The sequence below is a fragment of the Saccopteryx leptura genome, chromosome 1 (genome assembly GCF_036850995.1).
Source record: "Saccopteryx leptura isolate mSacLep1 chromosome 1, mSacLep1_pri_phased_curated, whole genome shotgun sequence".
NCBI lineage: Eukaryota > Metazoa > Chordata > Mammalia > Chiroptera > Emballonuridae > Saccopteryx > Saccopteryx leptura.
This window is the reverse complement of record NC_089503.1, coordinates 34,913,662-34,941,400: the sequence shown is the minus strand read 5'-3', so window position 1 is coordinate 34,941,400 and position 27,739 is coordinate 34,913,662. Positions and strand designations below refer to the sequence as shown.

The following is a 27,739-nucleotide window of genomic DNA, read 5'->3' as shown; positions in this document are numbered from 1 at the left end:
GAAACACACTATATGCTATATCTGTTAGGAATTTCAGAAGATGGTATTACATCTGAACCTACTCATTTACATAACTGTAAAGGGCTTGTCAGGCCAACTGAAGACGTGGAGATGCAACATTCAGAGTTTCAGTGCTATACCCTGAACTGTGTGTGTTACCTTTCTCAATTTCACGTCATCTGTTTGCCCACTGCTGCCTTTTGACTGCACAGGTCCCATAATCCGGTCAGTGAGCCAAAAAAGAAAGTAACTTTCACTGAAAATGTATACCTGAATCAGAAACGATATAGTTCCTACTAAAAGAGGCAAAATAGCTAATGGGTTCCTGTCTTTTGAATGTGTTTGACTTTGCATTTCTTTCCTTTTCATTGTTCTCATTGCAAAAAGTGGCACTTCCTTATCCATCAGTCTATTTTCTTTTCAAGGAATAAAAAAGAAAGTTCTAGAACATTTCTTTGTTCTTTTGTGTGGTACTTTGGAAGAAAACCTATCCAGGACCAGTTTTTCCTTGAATAAAGGCACATGTTCTCTTTTCCTTTGTCTTTGAACTGGGCATTAAATCTCTGCACAACGTGAGTGATTTTGAAAGCATTCTTTTCTATAATGTCAATTTCAATTTTTAAATACATTATTCATTCTATGATGACAAGATTAGAACATTTCTATTCAGATAGCTTTTAAAAGAAAATTAAGAGGTTATGAAACTCCCTGGAGGTTTTTGACATTAGACTTTGACTGAATTAAATGATTATTCTTAAATGTCTTACTGTTATAATGATTGAAGTACTCAGCTTTAATTTTGTATAGGTTGGCAGCTGTTTTCTTATTAATTTCCATTTTACATAACAAGTGGTCTTACTCTAGATATTCTAATCATATTCTTGATAAGATTATTCAAACTACTTTTCTTCTCAAAAATATATATAGATGTATACAAAAGCTATTTTGTGTTCCTAAGATATTATTTGAATGATCTTATTTTGTTGTCCCTTAGACATTTTTTGAATGATCTAGACAAATAATGTGCACATAGAATTTTTGAAGATTTGTAAGCATTTCTTGTGGTAAAGTTAAGACCCAAGGTTTATTTTCTTTTTTTATATATATTTTTTTTCCTGAAGTTGGAAACAGGGAGGCAGACAGACTCCCGCATGCACCTGACCGGGATCCACCTGGCATGCCCACCAGGGGGCGATGCTCTGCCCATCCGGGGTGCTTCTCTGCTGCAACCAGAGCCATTCTAGTGCCTGAGGCAGAGGCCACGAAGCCATCCTCAGCACCCAGGCCAACTTTTTGCTCCAATGGAGCCTCGCTGCGGGAGGGGAAGAGAGAGACAGAGAGGAAGGAGAGGGGGAGGGGTGGAGAAGCAGATGGGCGCTTCTCCTGTGTGCCCTGGCCGGGAATCGAACCCAGGAATTCTGCACGCCAGGCCGACGCGCTACCACTGAGCCAACCGGCCAGGGCTACTAGGTCCTCTTTGCCATGGAGATGGAGTATTAGAAGAGAGGACTTTGCAGTTGCCCAATCAAAACTGCTTCTTCTTGCATATCTGAAAGTAAGAATGCTATAGTAAGAAGAACATAGTTTGGAGATTTCATGGTTTTAAGTTCGGTTGTTTGCCAATAACAAGGCTGAATGTCTCTAAGTTAGTTAACTTCTGTTTTCTTCTTGCTAAATATTCATAATTAAAGATTTGTTTTAGGATTATTGTGAGAATGAAATATATCAAATATCACCTAGGAATTCAAAGTTGGTTCATCACTCAAAAATCAACTATTATAATTTACCACAGTAACAATCTTGATAAGAAAACTACATGATACATAAATAGATGCATAAAAAAACATTCACCATCCATCATGATAAAAACTCGAGCAACTTAAGCATAGAAAGAAACTTTCTCCATGTGACTTAGGACATTTCTGAAACACAGCTAGTATCATACTTCATCACAAGAGAATGTTTGCTTTCCTGTTAATATCAGGAACTTGGCAAGATTGTCTGCTTTCACCACTCCAACTTAAATGAGATATCAATTCACACCAGTCAGGATAACTATCATCAGTAAATCAACAAACAGTATTGGCAAGGGTGTGCAGAAAAGGGAACCCCTATGCATTGTTGATGGGACTGCAGATTGGTACAGCCACTGTGGAAAGCAGTATGGAATTAACTCAAAAAATTAAAATGGAACTGCCTTATGACCCAGCAATTCCACTTCTGGGAATATGTCCTAAAAAGACCGAAACAGCAATTTCAAAGACAATATGAACCCCTATGTTCATTGCAGTGCTATTTGTAGCACTGGATCTGGAAACAGACCACATCCCATCAGTAGATGAATGGCTAAAAAATTCATTTTATACATTTATACAATAAAATATGACCATGAAAGAGATCTTAGCTTTTGTGACAGCATGGATGGACCTGGAGAGCATTATGCTAAGTGAAATAATTCAGTCAGAAAAAGACAAGTACCATATGATTCTATTCAAATGTGTAATCTAATGAAAAACATAAATTAACAAGCAAAATAGAGACAGACTCATATAGAGAGCAGGCTGACAGCTTTGGCGGGGCAGGGGGTTGGGCGAGGGAGGTAGGATGATAGAACAAAAAAAGACACAAAACTCCTGGATACAGACAACTGTGCTGTGGTTGCTGGAAGTGGGGAAGGTGAGGAGGGGGTGGGGCATCAATGATGATGGGCAAAGACTTGACTTGGGGGGGTGAACACACGGTTAGTTGTACAAAGATGGGTTGTAGAATTGGGCACCTGAAACCTGTATAATTATGTTAACTAGAGTCACCCAAATAAATTCAATGAAAAAATCAATCGCAATTACTTTGCAAGTGTTTATTTGCACTGTCTGTGCAGCCCTTGTGCCAGGTGCTGAAGCTGTGGCTGTGAACAGACAAGCATGGTCCTTGCCCCTCATGCAGCTTCTCTTATAGCTCGAGAGACTGTGTGCTAAATCATAACCTCGTAAGTGAATCAATGCAAACACTTTAATAGGCAAGTCCTATTTAATAAAGCAAAGTACATGTTTCCAAGAGGACATATGGTGAGGGAAAAGTCACCCACTTGGGATGAGCTGTTTGACTTGGAAATAGAGAACCAGGCACGGAGATAAAAGTAAAAGGAAGGCACTCATTTCACCTTCAGGACTTTTCAAATGTATTTGTACCAATTTACAAACCTCTACCTAACTTTGTGCCTTTCTTACAATATTCTGCCTTGCATTAAACTTAGAGCTTTTCTTATTTCATCCTAATATATTTTAATTATATGAGGTAAATCTGGATTTTGCTAGTTACCCTTATTTAAAGGCTAAACGTGTATTATTCGCCTTTGTCTCCTGCATAGCCTAGCACATAGCAAGCATACTCAAAAGTACCTTTAAGTCAAGAGTTACCTTTCCCGTGTTAACTTATAAGCATCTTAGAGTACTTACAGTTCATTACCAAAAAATTTAAATTTTAATCTCTAGTGGTAAAAAAAAAAAGGTACATGTGTTGCTTTCTGTGCTCAAAGTTAGGCTGCAAGGTCCTCTGAAGTTACACTTCTATTCGTGTGCAGTGGATAAGCTCGTTTGTTCCTCCAGATCCAGCCTGCCCCGTTTTCTCCCTGCCCAGTGCCCCAGGAAGCAGGTCTCTCTGGAGGACAACAAGGTTTCACAGAACCTCTAGAAACTTTAAATTTAATCAATGGGAGGCAGCAGCCGCAAGACAAGAAATTGACATAAGAGAGGGTGGTGCATTTATTTCTCTGTGACCTCCATGCCAATCTGTGGTTTGGCAGTGGCTAGACTCCTCTGTCTAAAAGCACAAAGGTGCTATCATTGCCTCCAGGTTCCCGTATCGCTCCCTCTCCCGCCTTGCTCTGCAGGCACACGGCTGAAGTTTTCTGGTCCTTTAGTAGTATAAGGCTTCACCAACCCTTATTGGTTTCTCTTATCTTGCCTGGACCCTTGTAAAGAATTCCCTTATTCAACTTGCATCAGTTACTCTATGTTAGCCATCCCTAGCCTACTGAGATTCTGCTATAAATGACATACTTTTCCTTGTTCAAAGTGAGAGTAAACTTGAAAAGTGAGTGAAGAGCAAACTAGTGTAGAAGAAGTTTCTGAGTAAACAAACTTAGAAAAGCTCTAACTTGAATGCTCTAAGTTATATTACAACGCGTAGGGGCCTGGAAATCAGGTGGATGGGGTTTGTTTCAGCCTCCCAGACTTCCTGCATGTGGGATTGGAAACAAGTTACTTAGTTCCTCTGTGTCTCAGGATCCTCACATGTCAAGTAAAGATGACAAGTCCTACCAGGACTATTGTGAGAATTAATAATATACAGGATGGGCCCTGGTCGGTTGGCTCAGTGGTAGAGCATCGGCCCAGCAGATGGATGTCCCAGGTTTAGTGCCTGGTCAGGGCACATAAAAGAAGTGACCATTTGCTTCTCTCCCTTTTCTCCTCCTGTAGGCAGAGGCACAGCTGGTTTGAGCATCAGCCCTGGGCCCTGAGGAGGGCTCACTTGGTCTGAGTTTGGTTTGAACATTGGCTTCAGGCCCTAAAAATATCTTAATTAATTTAAGCATTAACCCCAGACAAGGGTTATCAGGTGGATCCCAGTCGAGGTGCATGTGGGAGTCTTTCTCTCTATCCTCCCTCCTCTCACTTTCAAAAAAAAATAAAAATAAATGTACAGGATATACCTGGCCCTTTGTAAACAATCCATAAATGTTGCTTTTATCATTAGCAATAACTTCCAGTGCTCAAACAGCAAATCAAAAATGTTCCTTTGAAAAAGATAGAGCTACTCCTAGGAATTTTGACGTGCAAGAAAATCCTGTGTCCATTTATGCTTTTGTCCCCCAGTGTGTACTTATTATTTAGGTAGATGTGCTTTGATTATACAACTAATATAGGAAACTATGTTTGGATATTATAAAATAAACGGCATCCTGAGACACTACCTATCCTCGATCCATCGATTCTAAAATATTTCTAATCTAGGTATGAAGTCTTTCTAAACCAATTCTTCTTGAGAATATAACAGGAGGCAGACAAATATAATTGTTACTTGTAAATTTTTCTCTTATGGACATAGTGTAAAATTTATTAAGTAACAAAATCATGTTGTTCTGCTATAAATATTCCAAAATTCTTCTGACAAGTTACTTGATAGAGTATTTTGAAGTTTATCCTATTTTTTAAAAGTATCTTTTCTTTTCCATGAGTTCTTAGGATGAGTTAGTTTTCTAGAAATTTTTCCAGAAGAGGGGTCTTTTGAAAAATGTATACTATGTTTTTCACTGAGAGCAGTAAAATTTTCTTACCCTTCAGTTTTCTTTTTGAAGTTTTCTAAGGATTTTTTTTTCATTAAAATTCCATATCAGCTTTAAACTCATTGAGTTATATGGTATCTGAATAACAACTTCTTCTCTTTTGATGTTTGATGTCTTATGTGAATGCATCTCTAGAAAATATCTTTTTGCAATTATATCTCTTGGATCTTTCTGTATACTCAAGTGAAATTGTCATTTCATTAGATCCTTTTAAATATGTGAGCATTTATGAAGTGCTCTTAGAACAGTTGGGAGTGGTACTAATTGTTGCTTTAGAAAAATCTGTTCTAAATATAGGAAATGACACATTTTCTTCAGTTCTGCAGGTTTAGCCTTGAACTTGAGAGCTGCATATGCTTCCCCAAATTGACATGTTATTGTGGTCTTTTTTCTGGTTATTAGCTTTAAATGGGTAGCTATCAAATATTATTTAGAAGTGCCATGTAAAGCCAAATTAAGAGAAGAAATAGAACTTTGGAATGTAGAAGGAAAACGGTTTGGATTCGCTTTGGGTGCTGTTAATGTAAATCACACCAAGCAAAGAACAGGACTGCTAGTTATGCCAAGCAGAAAGTGATGGCTGTTGATGTGGAACTTTGAAAAGAAACTTTGTACTCTTTAGAACATAGGATTCCTGACTTTCAGTTTAGACTATATGGGTTACCAGCAAAGATTATCTGTATAATATCTCTGGAAACAGTTCAGAAAATGAGCAAACTGCATTTGCGTTAGAGATATAGGAGAGTGGACATGCCAAGTAGTAGGAAGGTCGTTTGTTTCGGCTTCAACATTATTTTCTTAATTTCCTTTAAGTGTTCATTTGACAAATATTTTTTAGCAGTTATGTGTTTACGGAGAGTTTTCTACAGAGTTTCTTACCTACGTACACAGTCCTTTGAAGAAAATGTGTTAAACCCAAGAATTACACATAATAAAAACATAGGAGAAGAATATGCCAAACGGAATCAGCTCAGATGACCTACACTGGTATCACCATCTGTCCAAGGAGTTTCTCGTGGGTGGTTTTATAATGGCCTGTGTATACTTTTTACTGATTTATACTATAAAGATCTGCTTTTATGTATCTGCTTCCCCTGCGAGTGAGCACCATTTTACACCCAACACTGAGTTAAAATTGGCTCAGAGAAAGAACTCAAGAATTGCTTGAAATTATTAAATAGAGGATGGAAAATTGAATGAATAAAAATTAATCTAAAAATATTAATTGACCCTTGTTTTGTGTAATCAGTTCCACACATTGTTAACTCACAGCAGATCATTTATTGCTCATGTTTGGTATTTTATAGGACAGTTTGAAATAGAAAACATATAGTTTGATAGATGGTCACTAGACATTTCCTGTAGATAGGGCTCAAGCAGTATATGTTTCTTTTTCATCAGAACATGTTCCACACAGTTTATGAACATTTAGATATGGAATTAGTAGAGATTTGCTCTAGTTCTGTGATGTCTACAGCAGAACTAACACTCTGTTTAAAATTGATGTAATATTTGTACCAAGCCAAACAACAGTAACAAACCATCCCGGTTGGGGTTCCTGAGGATCCATGGAACTGCGTGGAAAGATCATCAAATTTGGAATCCAATAGCTGTAGCTTTTTCTCACTCAGTCCTGCCAGTTGCTAACTTCATGACCTTGAGCAAGTAAATGTCTTAACCATTTTGTTTCATTTTCCATCTGAGGTGGACATTCTTTGCTGTAGCAGACGTTACTGGGGCTTCCACTTCTGGAGTCAGAGTCTTCATAAGTGGCATTTTTCTAGTAAATCAGCCTTCTCTGCATGAGGGGAGGGACTTACACTGAGCACAGGAATGCTTTCCTTGGATCTCAACCTGCTGGTCAACTTTTGGTCACTATCCCCCTTCCAGCCTCTTGGTCACCACTGATGCAGTATACATGTGTTTAAGGGAAGCCAGCATATAGAAAGAAGGGCTCTTTATTAATAGTAATTTGAATGTTTATGAATTAGTTTTTATTTATTGTTCTGCTGGAAAACCTAAATAGTTAGATTTATCCAAAGACAATCCAAACCACTGTTCTTCTAATTAAATGAGTTTACACATTCGTTTTCTACAGAACCTTTAAAAAATGGCAAAAGACTAAACTGAAAGAGGAGCTATTGATTTCTCAGAACTATTTAACAGGAAGCTATAAGTATTTTCCATGATTAAATATAAACAAAACTAATCCAATTAATTTTTATTCCTAAATGATGCTTTGTAAGAGTAGTTTTCAAAAGCTGCCATCACAAGTATCAAAAGTATTTGTTGGCCCTGGCCGGTTGGCTCAGTGGTAGAGCGTCGGCCTGGCGTGCAGAAGTCCCGGGTTCGATTCCCGGCCAGGGCACACAGGAGAAGTGCCCATCTGCTTCTCCACCCCTCCCCCTCTCCTTCCTCTCTGTCTCTCTCTTCCCCTCCTGCAGCGAGGCTCCATTGGAGCAAAGATGGCCCGGGCGCTGAGGATGGCTCCTTGGCCTCTGCCCCAGGCGCTGGAGTGGCTCTGGTGGAAACAGAGCGACGCCCAGGAGGGGCAGAGCATCACCCCCTGGTGGGCAGAGCATCGCCCCTTGGTGGGCGTGCCGGGTGGATCCCAGTGGGGCGCATGCGGGAGTCTGTCTGACTGTCTCTCCCTGTTTCCAGCTTCAGGGAAAAAAAAGGTATTTGTTAATTTTTGCTGATTTTTTTTTCTTTTTGCTGACACCACCTGTTTGGATTTTTAGGTATGAATATTAGCAAGAGTGAGATAGCAAAGGAAACGCCATTAAAACCGTCTCGGAGATCCCTGCCTTGCCTGGTGCAGAGCTATGCATACTCAAAGAGCCTGAGCCAGTCGACCTCCCTCTTCCAGTCCATTGAGAGTGAATCTCAGGCTCCCACTTCTGTGACCTCAATTTCTGTTGACAAAGCTGAGCAAGGTGAGCTCTTCTTTCTTGTTCAACTCGTAAAGACTAAAATTGTCAGACCAATCTTCCTTTCTTACCTTCATCCACTTCACTGGTATTTGTGAAGCTCTTTAAGAAGGAGGCTGGCACAGGAAGAACAGTACAGTTCCTCATGCCAGTGGGATGAAAGGTCATTTGTTGATTAGACTTGCTTTCAGTTCTGTCCTGCCTTGAAGGTAGCCAACTCCATGCAAACCTAGACCTACTATTTGCCGTTTGCAGGGGAGACAAGACTAGCTTATCTGATTATTGACTCATTACCATTCCTGGTGAAAATTTATAAGCATTAATTGAGTAGAATTCGTCATCAATCGTAAACTAAATATCCTAAAAAACCCAAATATTTTAAATAATATTGACAATGAAGCAGTGAAGATTTGGATACATGAAGCTGTGGTTGCCCACCAAATGTTGGGACTGAAACCTTAGATAATACAAAGGCTGAAATATAATGAAGTGCCGGCTAGATGCCACATTCAAGAGACTGGTGGCTGTCCTTAGGCAATGTTCTCCACACAGATCTGTTGTTCATCTGAGACACACCATTGTGTTCACATGAGTCAGGGGTCAAAATACAGTCAGGCCACCTCATCATGCAGTAAATGGGGTGTATTTTTATTTTCCCCTCTCTTTCTAAAAGATTTGTATCTTATTAGAATGTATTTCCTTATTCTCTCTTAGGATTGCTTCTTCCTTTGGATAACTTGAAAATACCAAGATTAGCTTTTCAATATTATTGTGAAATCACTACCTATTATAAATAGTCATCTTACATCTCTGTCCAATAAGGAAAGTGGCTAATTGTTCAAAGGATGAACGTGTTATAAAATATAGCACAGATATTTCTTTCCCATACTGAGTGAAATTTTAAATTAATTTCAACTCAATAACTTAAAAATTATTTATATTTGGCCATCATTCAGACATCAGTCACTTTGATCATTTTCCTGTTATTATATTTTTATTTCTCAAACCTACCAGAGTCTTTCAAATGTCTTTTTTTTTTCTTCCAGTTAACTCTGAGGAGGATAAAAAAGGCTCTGTGCTCAGATGCTCTTTTGCTGACCTCAGTGATTTTTGCTTAGGTGAGTTGATATCTAATTTTTATATTATCTTTTCCACCTCCCTAAAGGTAAGCTGTCTTCTTCAAACTTAGAATATAATGTTTTTAGAAGCAAAATACTCATGTTTGCTCCTTAACATTTTGAGGGTGACTATAATATTCTGAGATTAAATTATTAAGATATTTTATATACAGTTTTACATTCAAATAATATTTGAAAACTTGTAATGAACAATAATAATTTGATAACTGAAAATATAATTACTGCTATTATTTTTGGACATTCTTTGCAATTCTTTATGAATAAGTTCATTTATATTACTCTGTCTACACTTATCAAATTTTAGCATTATCTGTTGTTGATTTCCTGTTTTGCTAGATGAAAGGTTCTTTTATATAACCTTTCGATTTTTCTTAGTTATATTGTTATTTTCAATTTAAACCTTTCAACTGACTAAATTTGTAACTTTAAGTAGTATATTTATACCTTTGTATTATGTTCTATCACATTTCAACAATATATTTCAACTCCTCACTTGGCAAATATATTACAGTTATAAAAATAATGCTTTCAGGCCCTGGCCGGTTGGCTCAGTGGTAGAGCATCGGTCTGGCGTGCAGGAGTCCCAGGTTCAATTCCTGGCAAGGGCACACAGGAGAAGCACCCATCTGCTTCTCCACCCCTCCCCCTCTCCTTCCTTTCTGTCTCTCTCTTCCCCTCCCGCAGCCAAGGCTCCATTGGAGCAAAGTTTGCCCGGGCACTGAGGATGGCTCTATGGCCTCTGCTTCAGGCACTGGAATGGCTCTGGTTGCAACAGAGCAACACCCCAGATGGGCAGAGCATTGCCCCCTGGTGGGCATGCCTGGTGGGTCCCGGTTGGTCAGGCGCATGCGGGAGTCTGTTTGCCTCCCCATTTCCAATTTCAGAAAATACAAATAATAATAATAATAATGCTTTCTGCAGGTGTAGTTCCAAGTTGTAAGGACCTTTGTGCCTCTCCACATATTCCCAGAGTCAAGGTCAAATGGACTCTCCAACTTTCCATGAAATAGTCAAAATCATACAACATTGTACTTACTTCATTGTTTACACCACAACCTTTGTTAGTTTTATTTTCCTAAACTATCTGATTATTTTTCTTGAAAAAACAAAAATATCTCTTTTTCTAAACATTTTCATTACGTTTCATTTTCTTGTTTTTATATCATTTATCTCACTCTTTTTCTTAAAGTAATTCTTGTTTCTACTGACTATTCATTAGATTACTGGGTAATCCCAGTTTCTAATGTCACACTTATGATCCTTTATTAATTTTCATTCTTTTTTTTCTGAATATATTCTTAAGCAATCACCTCTTAAAGCTGATGTGATATGCTTACTTTCTAAGTTATTGTATATCTTAAATGACTTCAGTTTACTCTTACTATTGATTGGTTATGAAAAGATTTATTAAAAATCATTGTTTTTTAATTAGGAAACTAATTCACTATTATCCAGCCTTCATTGTTACTACTGTCTAATTCTTATTCTTTTGCAATTTATATATTTTTCTTTTTTTTTTTTAATTTTTACAGAGACAGAGAGAAAGTCAGAGAGAGGGATAGATAGGGACAGACAGACAGGATTGAAGAGAGATGAGAAGCATCAATCATCAGTTTTTTCGTTGTAACACCTTAGTTGTTCATTGATTGCTTTCTCATATGTGCCCTGACCGTGGGCCTTCAGCAGACCGAGTAACCTCTTGCTCGAGCCAGCGACCTTGGGTCCAAACTGGTGAGCTTTGCTCAAACCAGATGAGCCTGCGCTCAAGCTGGCAACCTCGGGGTTTAGAACCTGTGTCCTCCGCATTCCAGTCCGACACTCTATCCACTGCACCACCGCCTGTTCAGGTGGCTATTACTTTTTTTTTTTTTTTTTTTTTTGTATTTTTCTGAAGCTGGAAGCAGGGAGAGACAGACTCCCCCATGCACCCGACCGGGATCCACCTGGCATGCCCACCAGGGGGCAACGCTCTGCCCACCAGGGGGCGATGCTCTGCCCCTCCAGGGCGTCGCTCTTTTGCGACCAGAGCCACTCCAGCACCAGGGGCAGAGGCCAAGGAGCCATCCCCAGCACCCGGGCCATCTTTGCTCCAATGGAGCCTCGCTACGGGAAGGGAAGAGAGAGAGAGAGAGGAAGGAGAGGGGGAGGGGTGGAGAAGCAGATGGACGCTTCTCCTGTGTGCCCTGGCCGGGAATCGAACCCGGGACTTCTGCATGCCAGGCCGACGCTCTACCACTGATCCAACCGGCCAGGGCTTACTTTTTAAGAACTATTTTAATATCATGTTAATGATGTTTCTAGACAAAGGAATAACAATTTATTCAGCCATGTTAAACTCTGATTCTTTTTCAACAAGTTGACAAATGGCTCTTTGATGTGATATTTTACTGTATGGACAAAATGAGAAAACTTGTAGAATATTAATTTTAGAGACATTTATTTTTACATCTAAAACTCTATTCCAAGAAAACTAATAACAAAAATGAAAAATACTTCTTTCCTTACAGCTTTGTTACAATAATCAAACATAGAAATAAAAACACATTGATTTTTCTAGTAATAGGGGAGTACATAAAATAATTATAAAACATTTATATGCTAGAATATCACAGAAGTGTTAATAAATTTATTGAAGATTTAGTGCATGTTGTTAAGTGGGGAAAAATAGCCTAAATATAAATGTAGACATCTTCTGACTTTAATCATTAATTTAAAATGTTTGGAAAAGAGTAAGAAAGAAATATGCCGGTATGCTTGTTAATAATATGTTCATGTGATAAGATTATTTTTTGTTGTTATATTCTTCTTGCTGTCTGTTTAAAAAAATTTTTTCTCTAAATAACATATACAAATATTATAGAAGAAGAAAGCATAACGAAAAACACTTACATCAGATTATTTTTAGTAAATAAGGAAAATGCTCACATTTCAGTCAAAATAGCACACATTTTTATGAATAGTTTTTAAAAACTAAAATTTGAAACTAGTTGATAGTCACCCCATATTTGGAATAATGTTGACACTGAAAGGTTCTATTCTGGCCTTCCATTAGTAGGCAATATAATGTTTTATTTATTTTTCCTATGACAGTGATGGGTTTACTCAGCTTTCTCTTTGGTGTCTCCATTATCACTTAAGGTTTTCTTTAGTTGAACAAAATTTGCATTCAAATCTGTCGCTTGCTGGACTTGCCTATGATCACTGCCTCTGAACTCGGTCTTTGCCTATTCATAAATTGAATACAAATAAAATAAAGCCAGAATTTATCAAAAAGTGATAATCATCTTCCCCAACAGTTACTTTACAGCCTTGGAGTGAATTTATTTATAACCTGCAGAAATTAAGCTCTGAGTTCTCACTAGTGAACACTTAGGTGGCCTGGCTTTATTGGGGTTCTTAACCCTGTCCCCAGTTTCAAGTCAGGCAGGAGCTTCTAAAACTCTGTGGGTATAACTTTAGGGAATAAGTTCTAAATTGTTTGAAGAGTGCAGTCAGTATTCATATTTTTAGCTTTGTCTAGGTTAATATTAAATGTAGACATTATTAAAAATTTGTAACCTAAAACTTATATCTTGGTTTCTCTCTTGAGTACACTGTTAGGATACTTTTTTATAACTTTTTAATGATGAGTTGTTACTTATAACAGCATCTGAATGACTGTAAATTAGTCATGTTTCTTGTAATATTATTTTTTTGTATGGTGGCATAGAATAGTGCTGGCTTATTAAGTTTCCTAATTAAAGGAAGACAACTACAACCTCAAAGAGAACATTTTATCAGACACAAAGGTCTCTTCTATAGCAATTAATTCTGAAAGAAGTCACTATTGTTAGTTATTTTCTGATTAAAAAAAAAACAAGAACAAAACCTTGTCCAGGATATCCATACACGTGGTACAGTTTGTACATCAACTTTCACTAATAATTCTCCCAAAGCCGTACCAGTTAACAGCCCAACAGTCACTCTAGTCATGCAAGCCTGTCTGTTTCATTCCACACTTCCTGGTTTTGACACGGTGCCAACCCAAATATTCCAATTTCCTCCAAATGCTTAATATAATTGGATGCTCCGTCTCCATGTTTTTTCCTCATTGTGCTAGTACATCTCAATCATATGATACACTTTAGTTGACTTGCATTTATATCTCTCCAGACATTGTACCTCCTACTCAATATTTTAGCATTCCCAGCATCTTTCTATCATTTATTCAATTTAGAGAAACATCAGGGCTCCTTAAGGGTTTAAAACATGTACACATGAGGTTTTTGCCTTTATGATGAAGGTGAGAATGAAGCCCTAGTTGACTATAGTATCACGAAACATTCCAGGAATCCATCTGGATGTAACACCTGGCTGGGAAATACTGTTTATTTTTAAAAAATTATCTTTAAAAGGGGTCAAGAAAAATGAAATCAAATATAGCAAGAGTATAATTAAATAAACCATGAGTATTTCAGGAATACATGCTCTCTTTTAAATTTAGCGAATTTAAAATTATTCTAATTATTGCTTTTCAAGTTCAAACTACCAGCTTCTAGCGTTGGGTTGGTTAGTGCATAGGAGTTTCAAAGTATCAACAAGCTCTGATACAATTTTTGGAAGCTGACTGATATAACTAATTAATGGCTTTTCTTTTTTGCAGTGATCTGCTTTGAAGTGCCTTATAAGAATATTAATGTTTTGACAGAGAGAACTGTATGTGGTCATTGTTTTACTGAGGATAGATAGTTCTCGTTCAAAATTAGATCTATAAAGGAAGGAATATTTATAGTTTGTTGGTTCAGAGCTGGAAATTTCCAATTTGGTCGTCCAATAAAATTTGCAATATAGTATGGATAAAATGTTTTTCCAGCCAAACATTGGTCAAATTTCCATTCTTGTATCTATTAGCTGTGTAACTGGTATATTAATAACTTCTTTTAGCTTCAGTAATTTCATTTGTAAATTGGGATCAATTATTTACACTTTTCAAGATTATTGAATTAAATGAAGAGGCATAGTTTGATCACAGCTCCTAAAATATCACCATGGAGGTTTAACAAATATCTGTTCATTTTTTATGCAGTAACTAAGCTTATATTTCAACACCAAATTCTGCTGGGCTCAGAAATACCTTCACTTACCAGCTGTTCCTATTATCACAAAAATGTGATTCTTTTTTTATTTTTAATGAGAAAAGAGGAGATAATCAGGCAGATTCCCACATGTGCCCTGGCCAGTGTCCACCCAGCAACCCCATCTGGGGCTGATTCTCAAGTACCTAGCTATTTTTAGCTCTTGAGGCTGATGCCTTCCAACAGAGCTATCCTCAGCGCCCAGGGCCATGCTAGAACCACACAAGCCACTGGCTGTGTGAGGGGAAGAGGGACAGAAGGGGCAACGGAGGGGAGGAGAAGCAAATGCTCGCTTCTCCTGTGTGCCCTGACCTAGAATTAATCCCGGACATCCATGTACTGGGCAGATGCTCTATCCACTGAGCCACCAGCCAGGGCCAAAATGTGATTCTTATAGCAGACTGGAATAACAGTAACTCACTGAACTCTTACTGAGCAACTCTCTATCACATTATTTCAATTCTCCTAACAACCTTTTTGGTCAGGGACTTTTTTACAGATGAGGAACCTGAATCACTAAGAGATAAAATAATTTGCCATATAACTAGACATTGGAGAACTGAGATCCCGACTCAGGAAGTCTTAATCCCTCCCCTTCCTTCTTAATCACCACAATAAGAACAGAGGCCTCTAAGATGATAGATGATACTGATGATTGGGTGAGTGTATAGAAAGATAAATGTGTATAGATTGAACACTGGCACTGTGGAAAGCAGTTTATCTGCAGATTTGTTTATTGGTGGGGTTGATTGAGTACAGCTCCTAGCTGTGTCTGACTGGTGTTAGGACTTTAGAACAAAGATGGTGTTAGGGAGAAGTCAGCAGCAAAGGAACTACACAGAATACACCTGAATCTTCATTATCACCACGTCATAACCCTTCAGTAACCATACATGGACCATTAGATTTAGTCTTTACAAGAAACTTGGGAGGAATAATAATTTTAAGCATCATGGAATTTATTAGCAGTCAGAAGATACAGTTTCAGGTACTGACTCTATGTAAAACCACACATCATCTGTGCCTCAGTTTACTGATGTGTGATATCAATATATTATGCTTTGATTTCTGTTTGTAGTGTAAATAGAGAGTGTTTGAGCAGAACTGAATGAAGAGCTTTTGTTTGTCCTGGCCAGATAGCCTAGAGCATTGTCCCAAAGTGCAGAGGTTGATGGTTCGATCCCTGGTCTGGGTACGTAACACTCAATGTTCCAGTTTCTCTCTCTGTCTCACTTCCTCTCTCACTATAATGAATAAGAAATAAATTAAAAGAGAGTTTTTGTTGGTGAAAGTAAGAGAATATATGTTGGAGGTGATATGTAAATTATAAAGTATAACCATAACCTTCGGCCATTATGATTATTATTTTCATCTTCAGCCTCAGCTATTCTGGCAGTCCTGGAACACATTACCTTTAGCAATGGGAAGGTTGTAGAGTTGCAAGAAAGTGGAGGCCAACTCATAAGATCACTCGTGCATATTTAACATTGTCTAAAAGTTACCTCAACCGTCTCTGAATGCTCCAGAAGTTATAATATAGTATAATGAAATAATGAGATAAAATGGTATTATCATAAATAAGAACATGATTGAGCTGGAATAATTCAGCTATAAAAATTATACTTCCAGAGATGGTTTTACGTTTTATATTGCAAACATAATGGCCTACTCTACTGATTGGTCCCCTAGAGCTTTGAGCTGCTGCTGGTTTATGTACAAGATTTAGAAGACCTAATGGATTCCCACTCAACTCAACAAAATTTCCACCATAAATCATATTACTGGTAATTGTAAAAGGGATATATAATTAAATTTTAAATTGTTCATGGGCATACTCAAGGTAATTACATTGAATCCTATTCACTTAGGCTTTGAAAATGGAAGATAATGGCTTTTTTGGTAACCTCAATTTACATAATTTGTTTTGTAAATTTGTAACTACTAGAATGTGAATTTAAAGAAAAGGAATATTCATGGTGGGCAAAAGTAGATTTACAGTTGTGAATATATGAAACTCAGATTATTCTTATATTATTATTTATTAATTATTTTTATACAAATAACTGTAAACTTATTTTTGCTATACCCTGTGTACTTCTTCAGTACCAAAAATTTTCAGAATAAGAAACTGTAAATGACCCACTGCCAATAAATTAATAAATGACATAACCAAGATTTTAACTTGGAGTCACTGAAATCAGTATGAGTTCTCATTCCTGTACTTCATTACTTCAAATTGTAAATGATTTTTTTAAAGATTTGAGACCTTTGCTGTTGTTTTTTTACTATGATATCTTCCTTGAAAAATAATTCACGTACCACACAATTTACCCTTTAAAAGTGTATACCTCAGTAGTTTTTAGTATATTCAAAGACATATGCACTCATCACCACAATCAATTTTAGAACTTTTTCTTCACTTTTAAAAGAAACCCCACTCTTATTAGCAATCACCTGTTATTCTCACCCCAATTCTGCAAGCCATCAGCAACTACAACTTCTCTCTCTGTCCCTTTAGATTAATCTGGATAGTTCACAGAAGTAGAATGATACAATATTTGGGCTTTTGTGACTGATATTTTTTTACTTAACATAATGTATTCAGGTTTATTCAGGTTTTAGTGCTATTCAGTTCTTTATTCTTTTTTATTGCGGAATAGCATTTCATTGTATGAATAAACCATATTTTATCCATTCATCAATTGATGGACATTGGATTGTTTTCACATTTTTGGCTATTATGAATAGTGCTGCTATGAGCATTTGTGTACAAGAGATTTTTGGTGAACTTATATGTTTATTTCTCTTTAGTAGTGAGGTTGAATATGGGATCCTATAGGAATGCTATGTTGAAACTTCTGAAGAACTGCTGTTTTCCACAGCAACTGCAACATTCTTTATTCCTACCAACAATGCGTGAAGTTCAATTTGTCCCCCAGTTCAAATTGAGAATTTGGGGTAGAAATAAGCAGGAAATGTGAAAGGGCTTCCTAAAATTGGTGGCCTTTGTTAAGTCTCTCAAAACTTTCCAGTAACAAGATGATGATAAGGATGTTGTGTTCCAAGAACATTCCTATTGTAGGAATAAGAGAAAGAAAAGAGAGAAAAAACCCTCACACCAAATTAAATGAAACATAAAATCTTTTGCCTAAAAAATTAAGTTGAGTGCAATAATCAGTTTAAAATAAAAAAAAATTCCTCAAATTGTATTTCTTGTATTCCATGGGAAATAAAAAAACATTAATTAATATAAATTACATTATCTTTTGGAAACAATAACTTCATAATCAATTAACTTTTTAAAGCTTAAAGGACTTTTGAGATATTTACAAAACTTTTTTTTATTTTTTACAGGTGAGGAAATAGACTCTCAGGAAAAAGAAATTACATAGTTAGGACACAGCAAATTTAGGATGAGAAATGATGGTCTTGTGACCCACAGACCAGACACAACCCTCACTAGCATATGCTGTTTATCTGTTGCTCTTTAACCAACAAGAATCTCTGTGAAAAGAAAAATAAAGATGGAGAAAGAGAGAAGAAGAGAGATGTTAAGGGGAAAGGAGGAAAGGTAGAAGGAGGAGTGGAGCAGAAGGGAGGGAAAGAAAGAACACTAAGCACCTTGAGCCTTGGAAACCTACAGGTTGAAAATGGTAGGGTTTGGGTAAGAGCTTCAACAAAGTAACTGCAAAATTTTAGTTTCTTAATCCCTCATTAGACAACAGTTCAAGGCAAGTCCAGGTTTTGCATTTTTTATTTTTATTTTTAAAATAATTTTATTTTTTATATTTTATTGAATGAATTAGGGTGTTTAACATAATTATGTAAGTTTCCAGAGCTCAATTCATCTCTAGACCATTCTTCTTCCAGTTTACCCCCCATATGACTTACTCCTTTACCTCATCTGGTCTTTGCTCAAAATTTACTACAATTCTCAGTACTAAAATAACATGCCACTTTATGTTCTGTTTTGTTTTTTTTATTCGGTGAGAAGCAGGGAGGTAGACAGAATCCTGCATGCCCCCGACCGGGATTAACCCAGAAAGTCCGCTAGGGGGCGATGCTCTGTCCATCTGGAGCATCGCTTCATTGTTCAGCAACCAAGCTCTTCTCAGTGCCTGAGTGAGGCCGTGGAGCCATCCTCAGCTCCTGGGCCAACTCGCTCTAATCCAGTCATGGCTACAGGAGAGGAGGAGAGAAAGAGAAAGAGCGAGAAGTGAGAGGAGGAGGGGTAGAGAATCAGATGGGTGCTTCTCTGGTGTGTCCTGACCAGGAATTAAACCCAAGACTTTCTTGTGCCTGACCAACGCTCTACATCCCTACTTTTAAATACTTATACCTTCCTTCCTACTGTATTTTTCTCCAATGCACTGATCACAAAGCATACTTATCATTTCACTGAATTTGTTTTGTGTATTGTCTTTTTTTCTCTTGACGTTTCTTTGAAGGTAGTGTTCTGTTTGCTGTTATAGTTCCAACTCTTAGAAGAATGTCAAGCATGTCGTAGGTATTTAATAAACAATTATTGAATAAATAAAATGTAATTTACTTAAATCTAGGGGACACATTAGAATATATTCACAAACTTCAGCTTTGGAGTCAGATCCTGATGTGTCTCATGTCTGGATGCAACCCCTGCTGCTCTAGTGATTTTGGCACATTACTTACTTTCCATATGTCTTAGTTTATTATTAAATGTAGGTGCCCTGGCCAGTTGGCTCAGCGGTAGAGCATCGGCCTAGCGTGCGGAGGACCCAGGTTCGATTCCCGGCCAGGGCACACAGGAGAAGCGCCCATTTGCTTCTCCACCCCTCCGCCGCGCCTTCCTCTCTGTCTCTCTCTTCCCCTCCCGCAGTCAAGGCTCCACTGGAGCAAAGATGGCCCGGGCACTGGGGATGGCTCCTTTGCCTCTGCCCCAGGCGCTAGAGTGGCTCTGGTCGCAACATGGCGACGCCCAGGATGGGCAGAGCATCGCCCCCTGGTGGGCAGAGCTTCGCCCCTGGTGGGCGTGCCGGGTGGATCCCGGTCGGGCGCATGCGGGAGTCTGTCTGACTGTCTCTCCCTGTTTCCAGCTTCAGAAAAATGCAAAAAAAAAAAAAAAAATTTAGGTAAAAATTATATCCATTTCATAGAGTTGTTACAAGGATGAAGAATATAATGCATGTAAAGTTTCTGGCTCTTGCCTGACCAGGTGGTGGAGCAGTGGATAGAGCATCAGACTGGGACACAGAGGAATCAGGTTTAGGTTCAAAACCCCAAAGTCATCAGCTTGAGCATGGTTGCTGGCTTGAGCCCAAAGATTGCTGGCTTGAAGCTCAAGGTTGCTGGCTAGAGCAAGGGGTCACTTGCTCTGCTATATCCCCCCGGTCAAGGCACATATGAGGAAGCAATCAGTGAACAACTAAGGAGAAGCAACGAAGAATTGATGCTTCTCATCTTTCTCCCTTCCTATCTGTCTGTTCCCTCTCTCTGTCTCTCTCTATATCTCTGTCACAAAAAAAAAAGTTTCTGGATCTTAGTATGTACTCAGTAAATGTTAACCACCAATCAGCTTTAGCTATATCAATAGGTGTAGGTATAACCCTAAATGCTTAGAACACTTTAACATATTTTTTTTTACTTTAACATATTTTTTTTTCACTTTAACATATTAATAATTGGCAGTTAATTATATCTTACAACATAATAAGACCTGTCTGTTAGGTTTGTGTCCAGGGCCCCTTATCAAAACTTCAATGAACCAGGAAAAACTTTAAGTGATTTGGCTCCAGGACAGTTCCAGTAGCTCTCCTTCCATCACTTATTTAAACATCTTGTTGCTGAATAATTAACCATCACTGTGACCAAGGCTTCCCAGGTCAAGGCTAACCTGCCCCGACTTTCCCATCAAGGCTAACCTAGCTAGCTTTGTTCATTAACCTTATAAAGGCTTAAATCCCCAGACACTCAGAGCTAAAGCCACTGAGGTCTCAGCCCATCCGTTTGTAGATACAAAATTAAATTTCTTATAAAACTCATCAGGCCTTGTGCGTCCCTCGTTTGGCGACCTAGTACTGTTCAGTCTTAGTTCATAGCGCTGCTAAGAACCTGATATATCTATTTGTACGTGGCCTACAAGTTATAGCAGATGTTAAGCTTTACTAATAACAGAAATTAAGATATTTTATAAACAAAAAATGTTTTTTTCCTTCTGTCACAAGACTATGCCAAATGATTGAACTCTTTAAAGCACTATATAGTGTTGTCTGTGTCAAAATTTGTATTTCATATCTTTATTAACAGTTTAAAAAGTAATTCTCCAAAATATTTTTATTTATTTGGAAAGTTTAAATATATAAGAGTCTGTTTTGGAATTTGAAGAGATACTTGTATCACTGGGAATATGAATTCTGTAAAATGTGTCAACAGTTTTATAGTTATAGAGATTCTGTACTTTATGTTCTTTTACATTGATTATATCTTGTTTGTTATTTTTAAAAATCTTTCTTTTCTATTAGCATTTCTCTTGTGATTTCTCAGACTTCTTACACCATGAAGTCAAATTCACATTTATAAAACTTCCCTACTTTTAAGAAAATAAATTCTCAAACTTATACAGTTTTTAATTAGGCAAATAAACGCTTGGGCAACTGTTGAATTCTTGCAAATATCTATATTAACATATGGTATCTCTTGATATTGAATTTTTACAAGTATCTGTACCTTCAAGTTCAAAAGAAGTGGTGTCCAATAAAATTTTTGAAAATTTTATTTTCAAAAAGTGTAAGGACATTGAATAGCAGAGCTACATTTACTTTTGTTCTTATTTTTTTTTTGACAGAGACAAAGAGAGTCAGAGAGGGAAAAATAGTGACAGACAGAAAGAGAAAGAGATGAGAAGCATCAATTCTTTGTTGCACCACCTTAGTTGTTAACTGATTGCTTTCTCATATGTGCTTGATGAGGCGGAGGGCAGGGGGAGACTACAGCAGAGCATGTGACCCCTTGCTCAAGCCAGCAATCTTAGGTCTTAAGCTAGCGACCATGGGGTCATGTCTATCATCACATGCTCAAGCCAGCGACCCCGCACGCCCAAGCTCAAGCTCGTGCATCCCTCGAGGTTTTGAACCTGGGTCCTCCATGTTCCTGTTTGACGTTTTCTCTACTGCGCCACCACCTGGCCAGGCACAGAGCTGCATTTAATGCTTAAGAAAGTTACTGTAGTGTCAGCATTAATCCACTGCTAGGTAAACTTTTGTGTTATTAATTTTTTTTGGCTTACTTATTAGGTGGATAGGCCCTAAGAAAATTAAACTTGGCTGAGCCTTGGGAAAACATGAAAATAAGAGCTTAATACATGCAACAAGAGAGAAAAGAAAAGGGATAAAAATGGATATAATTGTCTTTGTCTCTTTTCTAGCCTTAGGAAAAGATAAGGACTACCTAGATGAATCAGAACATGCTAATTATGACCGATCTCGGCTCATTAAAGATTTTGTTCCCAAAGATAATTCTGAATCCAAGAGAAGATTGCCTAAGGTAATGTAAATTAAACTATCAAAAAGCCATTTAAAGACTGTAACTTTTAAAACCTTTCATTTTTTTCAATAGTTATCTTATTGTGCTGAAGGGTATAAGAGGGCACAGCGTTTTATATACATATCTAATGACTCAGAATTGAGAAGTAATGTGTAGATGTCATATGCAGTTTTATAATTCAATGTAATTTTTAAAACCAATCTGACATGTCAAATTATTCAGTGATATCTTCTTTAGGATGTTATTCCATTATATTTTCTGTTTTTGAAAGGCAACATGGTTTTCAATAAATATGTCACTTTAGTACCAAATGGAACAGGATTTGAATTTCAGTTCCCCTACTTTCTAATTGTGTTAATTTAGCACAGTGGTTCTCAACTTTTCTAGTGCCGTGACCCCGCAATACAGTTCCTCATGTTGCGGTGACCCCAAACCAAAAAATAATTTTGGTGGCTACTTCATAACTGTTATTTTGCTACAGTTATGATTCGGAATGTAAATATCTGATATGCATTATGTATTTTCCGATGGCTTTAGGCGACCCCACCGGGATCGCGACCCACAGGTAGAGAACCGCTGATTTAGCAGGTTATGCTCACTTAGCCTTGTTTTCCCTGTCTATAAAATTAGAATAATGTCTGCTTGACAAAATTCTTGGATGACTGCATGAGATAACCATGTGAAAGTATCTGGAGCATAGCAAAAGCTGACTCTATGACCATTATACAACAAGTTTATAACAACTTGGAGACTGAGAATATCTCATTGAAACTATAGTTTGCTCATAAATGAGTAACAGGGCTGGAGTTCAGTTTTAAAAAATCTCTAGCTTGAACAATGGCACCATCCCTCAAAATCATGCTCTTTGAAACATCTGAGTGTTTTAAACCTTTTTCTGTCCAACACCCTTTTGATTTGTTACGAGACAAATCCTGGCTCAGTGTAAGCTTACTTTTTTTTTTCTTGTTTTATTGATTAAAATAGGAATGCCTTTTTAAAGAAAAATTTCAGTTTAATACAGGGAGTGACAGCTTTCGTTGTCACTGCATGACTAATAATCACATTTGTGAATATATCTCTCTCTGTGATGTTTGCTTTGCCTTGGCTTGGATTAATTTCGCAAATCCCTTTTTAGTCACCACCAAAACATTAGTGAAGACATTTGGCATAATTTAAATATTATTATCATAAAAGAGACCAAACTTTAATGAATACACGGAGGGATAAATTCTTATACCAGATTTCTTCATTTCTCTTTGGTTTTGTTTAGAGTCACTATTTTGGGCCAGTATTTCTTAGGTTAGTCACAAATCAGGGGTTGATATCTGTGTTTACTTCATCTGCCTCTGTATCTGATCAACACAATGGATGTTTAGAGTGTCTCTATTATCTATAAAGTATTATTCTCAGTGACCTGAGAGAAGGAGGAATTATAAGAAAAATTGAGGCAAAACAGCTGGTTTTTCTTAAGATCACTGTATCCTTAATAGGAAGACAAGCATAGTACACTTCAAATGATTAGAAATCTGTATATCTGCTTCTCTAGAACTTAACACACACCACCAGTTAGACCCTCCATTTCATATCTGCTCATAAATAGGAATTTACCAAATCTCACTTTGACTAAACTTAAACGTCGGAATATAAAATTGATTTTGACCTTAAAATAAGAGATGGTATGTGATGATGGTAACAGGCCACACTGTTCAATCTAAAAAAATCTTAGTCTAATGTGAATCTACCTGATCACATAATCTATTGCACTTAAGGAAATACAACTTAAACAGTTTACTAGGCATTATGACTTTATCTAAGAATCTTATTTATCAATCATTCTGTAAATATTACTTAAATGATTTTGAGTCAGCATGGTGAATTTTTATTTTGATCATGTATCTACTGCTTATGATAATTTAATAACTTAAGTATAATGGTAAGGCACTATAGTTTGGAATTAATATTCAGAGCAAGGCATTATATCTTTAGAATATTTTGCTTAAAATTATGAACTTTTGGCATATGTTATTTATATTAAAATTCTTTGTTATTTCAGAGATGAAAAACATCTGCAATATTGAGATCTAATATGATGAAGTGATACTGATAAAGTAATAGGGCATATTGTTTTATTTATTTGGAAGCTACTATGCACAAAGCTTGATGCTGTAAGGCAGAGAAAATGGCAAATACAGACAGGTGTTGCTGGCCAGGAGCTGGGTTGCAGTTCAGAATGCATGCGTATAAATGGAGAAAGCTAAGAGCATAGAAATGAGATGACACTAAATATGGGATAAGTTAAGATTTGGATAGCCTAAAGCTTTATAATAGGAGCCATATTTAAATAGCTCAGAGGCATTGTGATAGCTAGAAAATTGACTATAAGACCCTGAGTGTAAGGCCAGTGGCCGTGGCCATGCAGGTTTCCACTGGGTTCAGGCAGATGGTAAAGGAACTGTGGAGCCAGAAGATGGTGGGTCCTTCCATTTATTAGAGCCTCCAACGGCAGATGAGCAAGCAGACAGGGAACACTGCTTCCTTTTCTGGGGTCTGACAAACAAAAAATACCAGGGGAGGCCCTGGCCGGTTGGCTCAGTGGTAGAGTGTTGGCCTGGCGTGCGGGGGACCCGGGTTCAATTCCCAGCCAGGGCACATAGGAGAAGCGCCCATTTGCTTCTCCACCCCAACCCCCCTCCTTCCTCTCTGTCTCTCTCTTCCCCTCCCGCAGCCGAGGCTCCATTGGAGCAAAGATGGCCCGGGCGCTGGGGATGGCTCCTTGGCCTCTGCCCCAGGCGCTAGAGTGGCTCTGGTCGCGGCAGAGCGATGCCCCGGAGGGGCAGAGCATCGCCCTCTGGTGGGCAGAGCGTCGCCCCTGGTGGGTGTGCTGGGTGGATCCCGGTCGGGCGCATGCGGGAGTCTGTCTGACTGTCTTTCCCAGTTTCCAGCTTCAGAAAAATTAAAAAAAAAACAAAAAACCAGGGGAACAAAAACACTTCTCTGGCAAACAGTAGCAAGTAATGGCTCCTCCCAATGGCTGCAGGCAATCTGCAATCTACAATCTGCCTCCTTGAGGGTAAGCACCTGCAGCCTTACATAGACCGTACACACTTGGTGCTGCCCAGTGCTTATGCACCAATCAGGCCAAGTACAAGCGAGCCAGCCTAACACACTTGTTTGCCCCAACACTGAGATAGACCCCCTCCCCAAAAAATCAAGAACATAAAGAAAAACAATTGAACAACTGAAAGAATAAGCAGCAACTTTAAAATAGTTAGACAAAAAAACCAGTTAAAGAAAATTAAAAACGAAAAAACCCTTCTCTAGAAACTGGAAGATTTGGAATTGGGTATTTGAAGATTCACAGAAAGCAACTTGGTTACTTAAAATCAGTGCAAACACATCTTCTGTTAAGTTCATGGATGTATATAGAATATCTATGTTCCCATATCCAATGTTCATCTATAATTTTAAGCATTTATCCAACATTCTGCATCTGTGTGAAATTATTTAATAATGCCTATTAAATTGATTTTTGCATCCTGCATCCTATATCATGTCAACATATGATATATCTATATCTATATATCTATATCTATATCTATATCTATATCTATATCTATATATATATATATAAAAGACACATGGCTTTCTAGCTAAGCTTGACAGATTGAAGGATAAATGTCATTGATTTTTAGTAGGGTACAGTATTTACCATATAAATAAATAAAGACATTTTAAATTTTAAAAAATTAGCCTTAGTTCTTTTTGTACTGTATCACTCTATTTTCAATGAGACTTTGCGAATCCTCCTGTCAAGAGGCAGAAAACTCTTGGAATGGCCTGGGGCGTTGTTTTGACTAATAGTCTGCTGTAGAAATGAAAATGTGCAAGTGCTGATCTTTATAGTTTATAGGCCTTGTACTCCCATTCTTTCCCTTGGGACTCTGCCTCTACCATGTGAGTCAGTCAGAGCTAGTCTGCAGGAGGTTAAGACCATGTGGACCAGAGACCAGTGAGCTCAGTTGCTCAACCTAGGCAGAGATATGAGAAAATTCCTTGTCAAAGACCAAGAAACACAGACTCATGAAAACGTCCAGCTGAGACCAGAGAAACCACCCAGCTTAGCCCAGTTTACCCACAGAATTATGAGCTAAACAAAAACTGTTTTGGAAAGGTTTGTTACTCAGCAATAACTAATGGAAACAACAATAAATTTTAAAAGATAACATGTCTGGTACCAAAGATTGTTCATAAAAAGTGAGCTTTTTTTTTATCAGTTACTGGGAATATTTGCAAAATTGCTCCTGAGTTTTTTTGTTTCTTTGTTGTTTTTGTTTGTTTTTCTGAAGCTGGAAACGGGGAGAGACTGTCAGACAGACTCCCGCATGCACCCGACCGGGATCCACCCGGCACGCCCACCAGGGGCGATGCTCTGCCCACCAGGGGGCGATGCTCTGCCCCTCCGGGGCGTTGCTCTGCAGCGACCAGAGCCACTCTAGCGCCTGGGGCAGAGGCCAAGGAGCCATCCCCAGCACCCGGGCCATCTTTGCTCCAATGGAGCCTCGGCTGCGGGAGGGGAAGAGAGAGACAGAGAGGAAGGAGGTGGGGGGATAGAGAAGTGAATGGGCACTTCTCCTATGTGCCCTGGCCGGGAATTGAACCCAGGTTCCCCGCATGCCAGGCCGACGCTCTACCGCTGAGCCAACCGGCCAGGGCAAAAGTGCTTTCTTTTTTATGTAATTAAATCAGGGCAAAATGCAAAGATTACTTTTAAATGAACTATCAATATATTTATATAGTTAGTAGCAGTCACAGGCAACCAATAAAAATAATAAATTAATATTTTAAAGGCAAATTTATTTCCTTTCACAATTTGACAAAAAGGTTCTGTCACACCAGTGTGGATAAAAATCCAGGAAGAAAATTTGTAATATAAGAAAAGGAACAATTTCATAAATCCATAGATTGGAGTACATAGGCTGTCTGCAAACAAAGTTCTTTTTTTTTTTTTCCTGAGGTGAGAAACGGGGAGGCAGAGAGACAGACTCCCACATGTACCCAATCAGGATCCACCCGGCATGCCCACTAGGGGGAGATGCTCTGCCCATAAGGGGCATCGCTCCATTGCAACCGGAGCCATTCTAGCACTTGAAGTAGAGGCCATGGAGCCATCCTCAGCACCCAGGCCAACTTTACTCCAGTGGGGCTTTGGCTGTGGGAGGGGAAGAGAGAGATAGAGAGAAAGGAGAGGGGGAGGGTTAGAAAATCAGATGGGTTCTTCTCCTATGTGCCCTGGCCAGGAATCGAACCTGAGACTTCCAAATTCCAGGCCAACGTTCTACCACTGAGCCAACCAGCCAGGGCCAACCAAAGTTCTTGAATAGAGAAGGATAGTTTTTAACATCTCTACAATTTAAGTTTGAAACAATAAACCTGGAGAGCAGATTCCATGATTTCTGGTATAGTTGTTAATGAAGAGTTTACTGCTGCTCCTATCTCTTGGGGTGCCCCAATAACAACAGATGTTGCCATTAATGAGAATATGAATCTATATTCCAATTGACAGTAATATCTCCTCTTACAGAATATTGGGTATCAAATTGGACAGAAAAGAGGTTACAGACCAGAAAAATCTTGACATTAATATTTTAGCAGCTTATTCAATTTCAATCATTAAGCTATTCACTAAGACTGTGT

General features: G+C 38.1%; 1 protein-coding gene across 1 annotated transcript in view; it reads left to right on the top strand.

The window, feature by feature from the left end:
• Positions 1-27,739, top strand: part of ANO3 (anoctamin 3) — a 242,626-nt gene that overhangs the window by 65,807 nt on the left and 149,080 nt on the right. Inside the window, exons 2-4 of the mRNA XM_066364170.1 lie at positions 8,086-8,280; positions 9,321-9,392; positions 21,927-22,045. Coding sequence (XP_066220267.1) covers positions 8,086-8,280; positions 9,321-9,392; positions 21,927-22,045 — 386 coding nt within the window. The remainder of the gene's footprint in view (positions 1-8,085; positions 8,281-9,320; positions 9,393-21,926; positions 22,046-27,739) is intronic.